At 44.1% G+C, this 15,290-nt stretch overlaps 1 protein-coding gene and 1 long non-coding RNA gene across 3 annotated transcripts; both read left to right on the plus strand.

Moving 5' to 3' along the window:
- The first annotated feature begins 255 nt into the window (after window positions 1-255).
- On the plus strand, window positions 256-6,904 carry LOC120650280 (ankyrin-1-like). Its single transcript, XM_039927331.1, has 12 exons — window positions 256-462; window positions 563-637; window positions 948-1,124; window positions 1,229-1,378; window positions 2,150-2,289; window positions 2,573-2,656; window positions 2,760-2,876; window positions 3,687-3,839; window positions 4,617-4,718; window positions 6,004-6,174; window positions 6,294-6,373; window positions 6,516-6,904. Exons 1-12 carry the CDS (start codon window positions 408-410, stop codon window positions 6,556-6,558), a joined length of 1,347 nt encoding a protein of 448 aa, XP_039783265.1. The 5' UTR covers window positions 256-407; the 3' UTR covers window positions 6,559-6,904.
- Window positions 6,905-10,102: 3,198 nt separating this feature from the next.
- On the plus strand, window positions 10,103-11,906 carry LOC120650281. 2 transcript variants are annotated; one of them, XR_005665556.1, is made up of 3 exons: window positions 10,103-10,603; window positions 10,696-10,755; window positions 11,485-11,906. It is a non-coding gene; the product is annotated as an uncharacterized LOC120650281 (long non-coding RNA). The 2 variants fall into 2 exon arrangements; XR_005665555.1 differs by having other exon boundaries at window positions 11,583-11,906.
- Window positions 11,907-15,290: the final 3,384 nt, after the last annotated feature.

Here is a 15,290-nt window from a genome sequence, read left to right on the forward strand (position 1 = left end):
AAATTATTTTCAATTTTGTTGTGGGCTCTCTTGGTAAGAATTACATTAATTCAATCGACACTTGGGTAAGAACAGATGTTTTCTGGGTGCACCGCACCACGACCGGAGAAGGCCTTAATCCTACGGATGCATCCAGTCCAAACCAAAAGGTAACTCGGGGTTGGCCTGCCGTGTCAGAATGACCACGTGTCGACCATGCATTGCTCCTGCACTGCTCTCTCTCCTCTTTCTCTCTCACTCTCTCTAATTTCTCTTCCCGCCTTGTCACCACTCGACCACTCCGGCACTCCGCCGCCTCTCCCCCCTCTCCCCACTCCCCTACTCGTGATTCCGCCTCCAGAACCTTCCGCCCCACCTCGCTAAACCCTAGCCCCAGTGCCCTCCGGCGCCGCCGCCGCCGCCGGACCATGGACCCGCTGAACCTGCCGCTGCCGGCCGCCTTCCGGATCCTCCTCCACACCGGTGAGCTACCGCGCGTCCGCGCCCCGCTCCTTCCTCCCGTCTCCCACAAATCACTCTCTGGTCCGTCCGTCACGCACTCAGGTTCGCTCTTTTTGAGCAGATGATGAGGACCAGTGGCCTCCGGAGGCGACCCTCCTCGTCGCGGCCCACCACGGCAACGTCCGCCGCCTCAAGGGTACGCATGCGCCTCCATCTCCTCTTCCTTGTTGGTCTCGTCGCGAGTTCGGTCGCCGTGGTCGATTTGGTTGCGCGGTGTTTCCCCTTCGCCTTGGTGTGAGAAAGAATGTTCTTTTTTTTTGTTTTCTGTGTGTATGGGCGATCATATCGCGCGTGCGGCCTCGGATTTGGTTGAGACGAGCGCTCGCGTGTCGGATTTGGGCGCGGTGCATCGGACCCAGCGAGCGCGCGCGAGTTCAGCGTATCGCATCAACACTTTCTGTTACGACTTCCTCACTAAAAATGCTGTTCCGTGTCGTTTCATGAAGAAATCGCGAGGCGCATGGACGTCGGTGGGAGGGGGATCCATTCGATGCTGCGCCGCACAGCCTACAAGGGCTTGAACGCCCTACACGCCGCCGCCGGTGGGGAGGGCCTGCTGCCAATCTGCCGGTACCTGGTTGAGGAGGCCAAGATGGACGTCAACAAGCGTGACACCTTCACGGGTACAAACCAATCAGTCCACAAATAATGTATTAGGTTTGCTTGTTGCATTTCACCAATTCTGGGTGGCCTCTAATTCGACAAAATTGTGTTCTTTTGTTTGCAGGGAAGAACATGACACCCCTGCAGCATGCGGTGTTCAGTGGGAACCTCCCTGTTGTGCGGTACCTTCTTGATCATGGTGCTGATCTCCATCAAGAAGGGAATCTGGAAGGTCACGATGGATTAACTGCTCTTCATACAGCTGCATTGAAAGGTATAAACACCAAAAAAACTTCACTCATGTCTTCTTTCTTCTTCTGGTACACGTGCTGGCTACTTGTTTAGTCTTTACTGTTATCTACTTATCTTGTTTCTCTTTTTTGGTGGATATACCATGGAGCATATATAGGGAATTCCTCAGGAGACTCTTTAGTTGGATCTATATACAACTGCAGACAATGACATCATATTCAACAATGAACTAAGCAAGCTTATACCAAAACACAATTTCTGTAATTAGGTCGCTCTTGGGTATAAATTCTGTAGTTCAAATACTATAGTTTTCTTCTGTGACATATGTTGTCAAAAGCTAAGCTATCCTGGTTTTAATCTTTTCATGCTCAACTGCCGTGATTGTTATATTATCTTTCAAGGAAAAAACATTTTTTTCACATTAATCTTTGTTTGCTCACAAAGTATTATTCGAGTTAAGATTCCTATGCTTATTGCATCTGGGATTCTTGCCATTTGTGTTGGTAGACCTTGTATTTATGATCAGTTTGTACCTTGTGGATCTTCCGCCAGGATATTGGTTTCTTACCTTATTTTGACTTCAGCCAGTAAAACTAATAGATTATCCAAAAATAATTATTTCATGTACTATGAACTTATGATTGCCATCAGTTTTTCCTTATGCTCTTTAGTGAAGAGTAAGACTGTGAGAGTAAATTTGTCAATTGTAGCTGTTGGAACTTGGTTGCTGAAGATTGGTTTGTTCATATATTCCTGCTTTAGTATGACCTTTGTTTTTCATATATTTCTTCAGGACGGTGTGCAATAGCAAAATTTCTGCTTTCTAGGGGAGCTTACGTTGATGGCAAATCATGCCATCCGACACCAGTACATCTTGCAGTTCTTGGAGGACATGATAGTACTCTGAAGATTTTGTTGGACCACAATGCAGATGTACTAGCTCTCTCTTTAATCTGTTGGCTTACAATACGAGCTGTATTCTCTATATCATCCTGAAAGCATGAGGGCATGATATTTCATACCTCTAGTTCTACCTGCATGCTCAGTTCCCGCCTTCCCGGTAGCTGTTAATGTGTGACCCAGCTTGGGCATATGTGAGCGGTGACCCACACAGCAACAGCTGCTGAGAAATTAAAGGGAACAGACACATTAGCTTTACTGAAAAAGATTTCATGATCTTGTCTATACTGTTTAATTAGTTTTTTTCCTTGTCTAGCCCAACAAGGAAGTAAACCTATCAACACCTTTGGTTGCAGCATTACACGCTCCTTCCTTGTCTTGTTTGAAACTATTGATTCAGGTACAATATTCTTCTCAGCTTTTAGTCTTGTATTATATTTATGAACTGTCAATTTATATATGGAAACATCTCACTGTTTTGTCTTCTATACATAAACTGGCAGGCTGGAGCTAAAGTGAATGGAATTGGTAATCCTTTGGCACTTGCTGCACGTATAGGCTTAACTGAGGCTATTAAGTGCTTGTTGGAGGCTGGTGCAAACCCCAACACTCCTGACATGGTGAGCCTTCTATCTTCTTCGTCACACCACACTATCACTGAGAGCTGCTTAACTTGAAATAGTTCTGGTTGATACTGCCTTGCGACACTGGTATACTACAATTACACAGTAGTTGCATTACATAGTTCCAGTAGAAAAAAAAAACTCACATAGCATTAGAAATTTTTCTGTGAAAGAAAATAGAAAGAGATGAAGACGTCTGTTTTTCCAAAAGGAAAATGGCGCTACTTTTAAACGTTTGAGCACCAATTGAGTAACTGAGCTAGCTTAGGACTGTAGATGTTACTGTTTGCGAGTAGGCTTATGAAACTGGTTTGGTATTGATGTTCAAGGCTTAAAAGTAATCTGGTTCTGCTGAATTTTTAGATGCTCGCAATTCAGGGTAATGAACATTCTTCTCCCTTTTTCAATTGTGTGTATTTATATCAATTGTGGGTAAAACTAGTGAGTGTATTTTCAGTTGTTTTCACTTACAAGCTTATTGACATTTTACCCTCGCCCCTCGCCCAACTCCTGCATGCTGTGCCAAGTTTATTGGTCTGGAATCTGGATGTATGCATAGTTATAACCTTCAGTACTACTTTGGTCCATTTTAATTTTTAATGGTGTCGTATCAAGGAATTTTGGGGTATGGCAAGAATTACTCATTGCAATCTGGACTAGCGATTTCTTTAGGCATCTATTCGGTGGCATTGCATAGTTTCATTAGGTCTCTTTGCGAGCATAATTATCCTGAAATCATTTTTTTTTGGAAGTGTCATCTTCTCATTTTTTATATTAAATGTCTTCTTGCGATACTCTCTTCAACAGTATGGTAGAATTCCAGTAGAGTGGGCTGCTGTGTATGGCACAAGTGAAGATGTTGAAATTCTGTTCCCATTCACTTCCCCAATTCAATCTGTGACAAATTGGAGCGTTGATGGAATAATCAATCACATGAAACTGGAAAGAAAGCAACTAGAGGTATGCCACTGTAGCAATTCTTTTTATTTATGCACTTGGCTGTGCAACTTTAGTAATATTTGTGTCAGGACTTGAAAAACAAATCAAGACTAACTTGTACCTGCTCCTTTTCTTTTTATGCACCCCTCCCCCCCCCCAAAAAAAAAAAAAGCTAAATGCTAGCGTTCAAGCACATTTGCATTGCTGCCTAATCTCTCTGTCTAGGTTTCTTCTAGGATTTTTTTTTAAATTTGAATGCTTTCTTGGATAGCTTGTATTATTGGATTGCTTGTAGAAAATAAATTTTATAAGTAGGATATATTCTAGTAAATCACTAATTTCCATGTTTAATTCTTTTTCACAGTTGCACTGCAATTAATTTTAGTTACAAGCAAGACTAGTGAACTTTTGATAGACATGCATATTTTAGTTGCCATGTACTGCAATTAACTCATTGATTATTCTTTATTAAGATTACTGAAACTGGCTGTGGAAAGAATTTTAGACTTAGGCTGGCACCAGTTGTCTGTTTACCATGAAAAACTGGAAAAAACTCGTGGTTAGCAGTTAAGATTTTTTTGACACAAATGTGTACAAATAAAGAAGTATGTAGCAGTTTAATGATTGTTCCTGTGTGTTACCAGCGGGGCAATATGGATGAGTGGATTTCTAGGAATCACTGATAAATGCCTAGTTTTTTTTACTCCTGATACCTACAAGGGTTTCTGGGAATCCTTTTAAGATACTGTTTAACTGCATATATCATTTGGATCTATGTCTGACTCAAAAGTTGTTTAGGATGATGATTTTGTTGAAACAAGAAAGTCTGAGCTGAAAAAACAGGGTGATGATGCATTTGGGATGCAAGATTATATAAATGCATCGGCATTCTACACACAGGTATGTTGTACTAAACTTATATTAACATCAGCAGCATGAAAATTGTTAACTTTTTTAGTGATTAGAGTTATCATCTTCTTGTATACAGCTCATTGTGTTAACTGCAGTGTCAGCATTTCTTTGTGTACAGCTCATCGCGCTGACTGTAAAGTTTAGTTGCCTAGAGCTATCTGTCTGTAAGAAGTAAGAAACCATTTACTTCCTATAATGCTTGGAAATAGAGAACCGAGCGATACCTTGGTTGGTAGAGCCTCCATTTGAGAGACCACCTATCTGAGCTCAAGCCTAGTGCTAGTTGTTCCCGCTAGGGGACGTTTTTCGCCCCTTGGTCAAATTTTATACACTTGGAGGTAATGCATCCATTCATAAACTTCATTTTGATGATATTGAGATAGTGTACGTATCTGCAAGGTTCCTTAATTATGGAGCATATACTAGTTGAAGCTTATAAATTGGAAGTCTAGATAGGCAATTAGTTTTAGCCATTGAGTATGGAGAGTAGTCTAAACGAGTCATCCATTCACCCAGTTTATTCTGATGGTGTTGAGATATTGGTATCTGTTTGAGAGTTGCCTAAATTCTGTGGTAGATCCCAGTTTGGATTAATATAGTGTAAAACTAATAAAGTACCTAAGCTAACTTGATCTGTAAGTCTTTTTGGATCTCATAATATGCTCAGACATGTTACCTCCCCGCGGTAAGACCTTGAACATAATCATAGAACAAGAGCGTGGTATGTAATGGTACCTATCCAGCCGTATGTGCTTTTTTGCGAATTGATCGAATCCCTAAAATACCCTTTGGTGTGGTCAATCAAACAGCTCACATTTTTTGAGTACCATGTGTGATGATACATCACAATCACCAAAGCATATCTCTTGGAAAAAACAGTACAATGCATGCTCTCGTGTTCATGAAACTTGGTACAACTGGTAGCATTCGTTGTCCTCCATTTTTTGTGGTCTGGCGATATCCACAAGTAAAATATTCTGAGATGGAAACCAGCAATTAACTAGCTTGGATAGTCTTGGGTTGGTCATGGAACACCACCTCTTTTAAGTAAGTTCAGGAGGAGGTTGAGTGATGTGATGTACATTCCTGATGACCTCTTGCGTCTAGCTTTAGGGAGAAATTCTGCGAGGCAATCACTCTTTACTCCACATTGTTTTATTTCAGCCCAGTCATACCTAAGAAGCAAATGGCAAGTCTATGAGCTAACGTATGCAGCATTTCTGGAACGTGGCAATAGCAGTAACACTGACACAGTTAATTTATTTTACTGCAGGCAATGAGGGTGGATCGTTATGATGCTGAATTGTTTGCAAACAGGAGTCTTTGCTGGCTCCGCAGAGGTGATGGGAGAAGGGCTTTGCGAGATGCAGTTAGATGCAAGATACTGCAGCCAAAGTGGGCAAAGGCCTACTTCCGATATGGACAAGCTCTGATGCTCATGAAGGTGCGACAAAACACCCTGGGTCCAGCTCCAGTGTCCAACTGAATCTGATAGTTCATTGTCCCTTTCATCTCTCAGATAAATAATTTAACTGGCCATGCGCTTTTAATCGTGTTACTTAGGACTATGAAAAAGCATGTGCCAAAATCGCTGAAGGTTTAGAGCTGGACCCTCTGAATGATGAGCTCGATAAGCTATACTGGTAAGATACTAGAGACCAGCCCATTGCTTCTTATGTTTCCTTGCAGCAACTGTAGGACTTCTACAACTAACAACGTGCTGTATTTGAATCCACCAACTATATGCTGTTTTCGAGTTTCTACTAATTGGCTTTAACCTTGTAGGGAGGCAATGGAGCTGAAGAACGGCGGCACTGAGGCGGCTTAGAGAAAGCACACGTGATCTGAAAACTGGATCTCCATTTTCCTTTTTTTTTTGGATGTTTTTGAGCTTTGGGTAGAAACACTCGGTGGTCAGTAGTTTGCAGCTAGACACACTGTGCGCAGCGTATCAGGATCTGCTGTACTCTGGAACGGGCAGCGCTTGGTGTTCTTTGTTGCCAGGTTTGGAAGCCTGCTGTGATACTTGGAGAATAGCTAGTCTAGAGGTAGTTGTCACTTGCAACGTTTACATGGTACCTGAGTGGCTGACTCACGATGTGTTCAGTTCACCTATATATATGATGCTGGCTGGGAGCATCACACGACGTGAAGGATTTTTTCTGGGCTTCAAACCGAGTGTTTCCATGCTTGAATACTCTGCTACTTTTTTGTCACTCTTCAGATAACTTGTAGCTACCACTTGGATTTGCCTGCCCCTGGATGATGCGCTGGACGCTCGGCGCGGGCATGACAAGGCCTACTTGGATGATCCACTGAAAGAACATTGTTGCTGACGATGTCTGCGCGGGGACGGGCGCAGATGACGACGCGGACAGCATCATCTGTGGCTGTCTCCACCCACCGTTCTGGGAACACCGGGCAAAAAGCTGGAGGTTCATGCACTGCTAGTGACTTGGTGATGTTCTCTTGACAGGTTTACATGCTTGAATAATCCAGAACCTATATAAGCATGCTAGATGATGAAGCATGCCAATTAACTCGTGATCATGTTAGTTGTGTAAAAACAAAAAGGAACATACAACAGGCACTACATCCATACATGAATCTGACATCTAAATAAAGGAGCATATGCATACTAGTGAAGAGAAGAAGAACATGACTTGAGATTTGAGAATATAAGAGCATGACAAAATTTAATCCTGGACATCCAAAATGATGCAGAGCGGCCCGAGGACATGTCAAAGGCTAAACTTTGCTAATGCCCGTATGAAATGCATACCAACAAACAGAGCTGAGATTATTCCAAGAAATGCATCCCAATCACCACACATGGCGCCGAAGCTGCCTACCAAACTGTATCTCCCTGCTTGAATATTTGATTACATTCTCCGATGCTTTGCACTTCTTTGGATAACAGTCAATTCATCACAGGGAACTATTAGGTGCGAACCAATCTCTTCATATAAATTATGGAAATTTCAATCTGGATCATCGGATTAACATCCAAGCAACATGGGGGATTGGGTAATTTTACAATCTGGACCCGCCCTTGAATTAGGTAATCACACTTTTGCAAATCCCCCCACCCCTGCACCCCTTTCCTTTAATGTTGATCCAATGGTCCAGATTGAAGTTTTCATAATTTACACGGAGAAGTTGATTTGCACCTAATATGTTCCCTTCATCGCAACACCACCATCATCCTCAAATTCATCTCTTACCATAGATCCTTTTTTGAAAGACATGCCATGGGCGATGGAGCGTCGGAGGAGCCCGGAGACGGCGGCGCGCCACGTCCGGCAGACGCGGCGGCGGACGTCCGCGAGCACGTCCTCCGGTAGCCACTCCGATCCGCCAGGTTCCTCAGCTTGCTCGATCGGACTGATTGATTGATTCCGCATGGTGGACCGGCAAAGCTCGCGCTAGATTATTGTTCTGCCGCCATTGGATTCCTTCGTCTGCATTCCTATCCGAGTTTCATGAGCTGCTGCTGTCCCTGATCGGATTCGGAGTTTGATTCGCGTTCGCGTTCGTGTTCGTTTCAGTTTCTTTGCTAGATCAAGCGTCAATGCCTCGGCGCCTCAGCTGCCAACTGTGTTCAAGATCAGCCGCACGGCCACCGCAGGCGACATCTCTGAAATCAGCGCGACGCCGGGCGCCCGGAAAAGCAGAGACCGTGGTGACGATGAATCAGCATGCCGGAGGCTACTTTGAGTGGATCCTGTACCGTATTGACAAGGGAGCCTTAAAATCCTAAAAGAATTTTTTTTCGAGCAATCGGGTTGATTAAAACCGACCTGTTTGAGCTGCTCTCCCCGTCCCACGGGGAAAATGGGATGCGTGTCGCGTCTCGGCGAGCTCTGGACGTTTTGCAAAAAAGGTCTTATATTTTTTGAAAATCGCATACGAACCCATCTCGTCCGGTCAGCACAGTAACCGCATTCGTTAATTTTTCACTCAGGTCCTCTAACTAATGTTTATTTCAATACAAAGAAGAAGAAATTCGACAATCCTGTCGTTTTTGCGGAAACCCCCCGCATGGCACTTTTTCATTTGCACCCTCCCGCCGCACCCGAACCCTACCCCCCTCTCCCTCCCGCCCGCCGCCGCGCACACTCTCCCTCCCTCTCCTGCTCCATGACGCCGCCTCCCCTCTCCTCCCCGGCTCCTCGGCACCGCCTCCCCTCGCCTATTCACCTCCTCGCCGCCGCCTTCCTCTCTTTCCTGCTCCCCGCCGTCGCCCTCTCTCTACATAGAACACCACCCGACCGACTCCCCCACCGTGCTCCTCGTCCCCATCCGCCGCCGCCGCCGCCTGTGCCACGGGGGCCGCTACCTCGCCGCCCTCTTCCTCCTTGCGCTCGCAGGCTTCCTCCTCAGGCCCGCTGACCCGGATGTCAGCCTGGGGCAGGGGCGGCGCAAGGTGGCCGAGCAGCACGGGGCGGGATCAGCTCAGTAGCGGCGGCGCAAAGGGCACAAGAACTCAAACTTGTACATCCACGTGATTGTGGCCCTGTGATCTCTCTATTTACCCCTTTCTTTTTCTCTCGCCCTGATCTCATTGCTTCTCCAATCTCCTTTTTCTTTCTCTCTCTCTTCCTCATATCCAAGCTGCGGGTGAGCATGACGACGAGGGAAGATGATGGTGGCGCGGCCCCTCTCAGCTCTCTCCTCAGATCTGTTAAGGCGGCGAGGAACCACGACAAGCCCACGCTCGAGCAGGCCCAGGTGCTTCCCCATGACAACTCTGCTGCGAGCAGCAGTTTCCTTCCCTCCCACCTCAGACTTGGTGAGATATTCGTCCTGCACTCTGACACTCTCTCTTATTCCTTTTTAATTCTTTTCATCCTTCCATTTTGTTTAGATTAGATTCGTCCATATTTCTTTTTTGGATGTAGTGAACCATTCAAATAAGACATGGGATCAGATGACAAAGAGCATAATACAAGTTGCTGCTCCAAGAAGAACAAGGGGAGAGAACACAAATTTCTCTCACGGGTCTTGATTTCACCCATCAATTGCGTCCTGTGAGAGGAATATTGATAACCGAGGCTGCTTGTTTCGATTTCCTCCTCTATGACCTGATCTGATTGCTTGATGATTTAATTTTCAATCTTACAGTTCATACTTCAAAGTTCATGATTTTGGTTAAGCGATTTAATGCCAAGTTTTTGCAATGCTTGAATAGGGTTCCATGTTAGCTACCTTTGTAGGGATAATCCTATAGGTTTAGTTTGTAGAACTTCTACATGTGACTTTTACTTCCATTACGCTCAAGCCACAGATTGTAAACCGAAAGCGTAACTTTTTTTTTGTCAGGCTCAAACCATACTAGCAGCCTTTTGTTCCAAACCTCAAACTATGTTCTTGCTACATGGATTTAAAATGAAGGGAACAACTAGGACATAGAATTCAAATTATCAAATGTTTCTTTGTACAATCAGAGTAATAAAAGTATAAAATTGATCTCATGTTGTCATGAGCTAAGCCAAGATTTCTGTACTTTGCAGAATGAATAAAACACATACTACAGAGGTAAATAATGTTTTCTTTTGTATTTCTATTTCTTCCTCTTGCTTCAAAGCTACGAGTTCCGATTGGGCGGTACATGTTTAACTGTTTTAGCTGTGGGTTCTGATTTCCGCTTTCACTAAATCTTGAATGATTGTGCCTCAAGTATTCAATTTGTTCTGCATGTACATTAGTTAAATTAGCCATACAAGGAAGGTTTGTTATTTTGGGTGCTCCTGCCCTCTCTAAATTCCCCCTGCATATATAGTAGTTGGGTACCCTGGAGCTCCTCAAACTAAGCCCCAAGCATCGCCGCCTGGGATCTCCAGGATCAACACGCGTCCATCCTTACCCAGACCGTACGATCGATCCCTGCGTCTTTGTCCATTCCTACTGCTTCGGATTTGAAGTGGCTTGATCTAATATGCGGTTCTCTGGTGTTCTTATGCAGGTGCATAGCTGGCCATGGCGTTCGTGATGTAGCCGTAGGAGCAGCCATCCATACAGGAAGGTGAGTTGTCTGATTTTGGTTGGGATCAACCTCTTATGTTCCATCTCCTGCAGTGGATATTGATTGACTGCAACTTTTACTCTTTCTTGTGCCAGAAGCTAGGCTCTTGGATTTAGAGCAATATGATTAGGATTGTTTTAGTCTGCTTTTTTTTGGCTAATGATGCTTCTTTAACTTGTCTGGAGTGTGTGTCCTCCTTTTCTGAATTAATAGTTCTGTAGTGATTCTTTTTCCTTTCATAGTGCTGCTTGCTAGATACATTTTTCCTCTTGTTTCTTTACATGTGCTAATTGGTTGATTGACTGCAACTTTTACTCTTTCTCTTCCAAGCTCCATCCTAGGTTCAGGCTACATATTTATTTAGTCGCTTGCCTAGAAAGGTTGGATCTTAGTTTGCTTCCCACATAATTTGCTCAGTATTTAATACATAGTCCTAGGTTTACTAAAATCTGCATAGTATTTTTCTGCAGATAGTTATGGATGCGAACTTTGCAAAACTTTTGTACAAGATTTGCGGCCCTCTGATGAATCATGAAAATTGTTTATAGGCTTGACACACACTCGTGTTTGTGTTTTAATTAATGTGTTGTAAAGTTTGTCGTAAAATATTAATTATTGTGTTCATAGGCTAATTAAAGTTATTTGGGGCAGTACTAATGTGGTTCTGTTTGGCTCAATGTGCGGACTACGCTTCATTTGGATGGGGCGTGTTCTACACATCAACATCAGGTGATACTAATGAAGACAATTGGTTAAAGGTGTTAGTTACAGCTATAAGAGAAATGATATAGTTCCTCTGAAAGATCTCTTTTTCTATTCATTGTCAGAGGTGGTGTTCAGATGAGCAAAATTCATTAGCTGGTATACTGGGCTTCAAGATTAGGTGACTTTTGATTTAACTGTGAGTTTTCTTGTCCATGGATCAGTAGCATGCCAACAAGGTGAAGACCTTTGCCTGACACAAACTACAAATAAGAATGAGCTGATGCTCTACAAGAAAGCAATTGTTGCCTGTACCAGCACCAATTTGGATTACTCTTTTAATAATCTTTGAAATTATTGTTAGCTTCAAAATTTTCCACAGTGGAAAAATAGCTTGATGGGATACTAATGCAGGGCTATTTGAGTCTTTTGGTGTACTTTATTATTTAGTTGTGTCTACTTGTATGAGTAATTCTTTTTGTAATGTATATGTTTGTGGTATAATCATCCTATTAGACCGCACTACAGAAATGGTCATTGATCTTCCGACGCTAAATGGTTATCTCTTGGCAATTAGTAATGAAATCTGCAAGAAGTGGTTGGTCTTGCCAATGTGCAGGAGAGGAGATGAATTGGTTCTTTTAGAGTAGACATTTGGAGTTTAGGTACATGAAATTTGTAATTACATGGTACTTAATGTTAACCTGCTCTGAAATAATTTTCTATCTGTTCAACTAAAACCAAATGTTTATGTTATGATAGGGCGCGCAACGCGCGCCAAATGTTCTAGTATCCTAAAAGTAATTGAAAATCGGCATTCGTTCAAACCATTTTGTTTTTACTGGAACGCGCAAAATCTTCTGGTGAAACAACGATCTTTTGTTCGAATCTGAATCCAAACTTGCAGCTAAAATTTGTTAAGTATCGAAATTATCAGAGAATTTAGAAGTCTTATTATATGTTTTCCCACCCATGGGGGTCCTCTCCTAGGTGCGCCCAAAATTCTTTCGGGCAGCTAATAAGAAAGGCCTAAAGCGCAACGCAGTTCGTCAGCCTATTTTCGTTTCCACAACTTTGGCAACCTTTTCAACAGAATAGCATGACAAATGAATGAAACATAGTTCGTGCATGACTTGTGGGCTTGTGGCAATACTGGCATGCTTACAGTTACAGGTTACAATCTAACGAGCTGGGATGAATTTAAAGACGAAGGATTGCATATATATACACTCCATCGGCTTACATTGATGGCACTCGTATGATTACTCGATTCAACTTGCCCTTTTCTTTATTGGATCTATATGGAGTCGCCCTGAAGTATTGGAGGGAACCAAAACACTTGTTTAGACTCCCAAGCAGTTTAGACTGGCTAATCCTACTTTGAACTGGTCAGTGTTATTTCCCCTCTCTTCGGCCGGCATGCAGCGCCAGGTGCGAGCCCACCCCTGCCTTCAACCTCATACCATGGTTGTTTCGGCGCAGACCAGCTAGGCAAGGCGGTGCGAGATCGCAGTGTGTGAGCTCCAAGTGCGTCTCGACTGAGGCGATGGCAAGATGTGGTGGCGCTGAGACCGAATACCCTTACATCGTCAACTTCTCCACCGAGCAGTGCGAAGTTCTTCGACGATCGTGGCAGCCATAATGACCCGCTCCAAATCGAGAACTTATCTATTTGAAATGAACATGCTGCCTAGCTAGGGCTACAAATTGAGAACTGAAGTTTTTTTTACTACTTACTAATTTTCTCATTCACCAATAATTGATGTCTTATGCAGGAAATATGACTTTAGAACAAAAATATATATATATTAGACTTGGAAGTTCTCTTCTAATCCCACACAGCTCATTTGGATTTTGGAAATGTATTGTATGATAGTGGTTGTCAAAACCATCGACTATTCATCTTCTGTACAACTTTTGCAGTACAACATTTTCTTCTGCACTGCCGAACAGAACACTATGCAAAACCATTACATGTACATTCTCCCGCAGCATGATAAATGAATGAAAAAACAGTTTTATTGATGACTTGCAGCAATTCTTGCATGACAAGCAGGCGAGCTACGATGAATTTAACGTTAAAAGGGACTCCATATGTAAACTCCAACGGCTTACTTTGAGGGCACTCAATTAAACTTTGCCCTTTTTTTTAATATGACATGAATTTCTACTTGGTTTATGCTTGCGACATGAAATGCTTACCGCTGTTCGTTTTGCTCGTCAAGCTGATCGAGCACAAGAAACAGTCTGTTCGATCTTTTTCTCCCGTGCCGGCCGGCAGGTTTCTGTCAATTGAAGTGATAGTTTTACTATCTCGACGCTGACAACTGGAACTCGCGGCGGAAGGGGCAGGAGGGTAGGTTCCAGAAGTTTTGCCAAACCGAGAGATTCTTAGGGTGAACCATCACGGCAGATGCCATTTGAGTTTTTTTAAAAAACAATAAAAATTCACATTTACTCAAACATTTTAACTTGAATTCCTGGAGTGTCGAAGCAACCGATTTTCACATTTTCAAATTTGCAACTAGAGAGTCCTCTTATATTAGTAGTGTGCCTAGTACAGCACACTTCTTCAACCGATTTTCATTTCCACAATTTTCACACCGCCAGTCTTTCAAAAAAAAAAAACTTTCACACCGCCATCTTGGGCCTGATGAAGATGGATCGGGCCCAGCTCCAACCATGCTATTGGGCCCCATTTCCCAGCAGGCAGGCTAGGTTCGTGTTTTTTTTTGTCTATTTCCCTTTTTTCCAGTCAGGTCCAATCTACCACCCAAGTATGGCCGGGCAAAATACCCGAAACCCGAAGCCCGAACCCGGAAAACCCGAGCCCGAACCCGGAAAACCCAAACCCGAAAAACCCGAACCCCAATTCGAGTTCTAACCCACGGTACCCGAAATTATTACGGGTAGTTCGGGTATTGGGCTACGGTACCCGAATTACCCAAACTACCCGAAATCAGTCCAGCCATAGATGTGTTTATTCATTGTATGAAATCAGCCCAGCCCAGCTCATGAATCCTCTTAACCCTAACCTACGCACAGCGGTCAGCGCCCCACCCCACCCCGGCACCCCCAGTCCCCCACCACGCAGTCACGCCGCCACTACCCGAGCACCGGTTGCGAGCCGCCCACCAGCGCCCATCGCCCCTGTGACGGCGGATCTAGGAGCGACGCCAAAACCTGCACCCACCGACCGGCGGCGTCGCTGTCCTCGCCTCCACCCATCTCAGCGAGCTGCAGCAGCGAGGCCTCTTCCCCGTCGCCATCAGCATCCGGAGCCCGGCGGCGCTGCAATCAGGTGCGAGCGTGCAGGGGGCAAAGGGCTCCTCTGGATAGCAGCGGATTTTAGCAGCTCCAGATAGGCATGCGGCTTGCCGGCTTCTTGCGCTGCAGCTTACAGCCTTGCACCTCGTGAATTCATGACATGCATCAGCCTCTTTTGCCTTTGCTAATCCGATTACCACACGGCAACGGTGATTGATTTTGGATATTTTTATATGATTGGATCTTTGTGTGGCTAGACGGAGGGAACAGCATGGTGTCTCGGTGATTGATTTTGGATTCCTTTTCATTGTATTTGGTTATTTTTTTCCTCTAAAACCTCATTCTAGAACCAGGACGCCAGTGACATCACGGCAAGCAGCTCGCCGGCTCGTTAATTTCGGGTAATTCGGGGTTACCCGAACCCGAACCCGAACCCGAAATTACGGGTACCCGAATTGTCGGGTTTTCTTTTTTCCAAGTAATTTTCGGGTTTCAATTTTCAAAACCCGAATTTTTGAAAACCCGAAAAATCCGACCCGAATATTTCGGGTAACCCGAACGCCCAC

Source organism: Panicum virgatum, chromosome 9K (genome assembly GCF_016808335.1).
Source record: "Panicum virgatum strain AP13 chromosome 9K, P.virgatum_v5, whole genome shotgun sequence".
NCBI lineage: Eukaryota > Viridiplantae > Streptophyta > Magnoliopsida > Poales > Poaceae > Panicum > Panicum virgatum.

Bases quoted from the DNA above. Each gene is read 5' to 3' on its own strand.
- LOC120650280 (XM_039927331.1), top strand. From the start codon at position 408: ATGGACCCGCTGAACCTGCCGCTGCCGGCCGCCTTCCGGATCCTCCTC. The intron at 2,877-3,686 runs GTGAGCCTTCTA...TCTCTTCAACAG, and splicing joins ACCCCAACACTCCTGACATG to TATGGTAGAATTCCAGTAGA. The intron at 6,175-6,293 runs GTGCGACAAAAC...CGTGTTACTTAG, and splicing joins AAGCTCTGATGCTCATGAAG to GACTATGAAAAAGCATGTGC.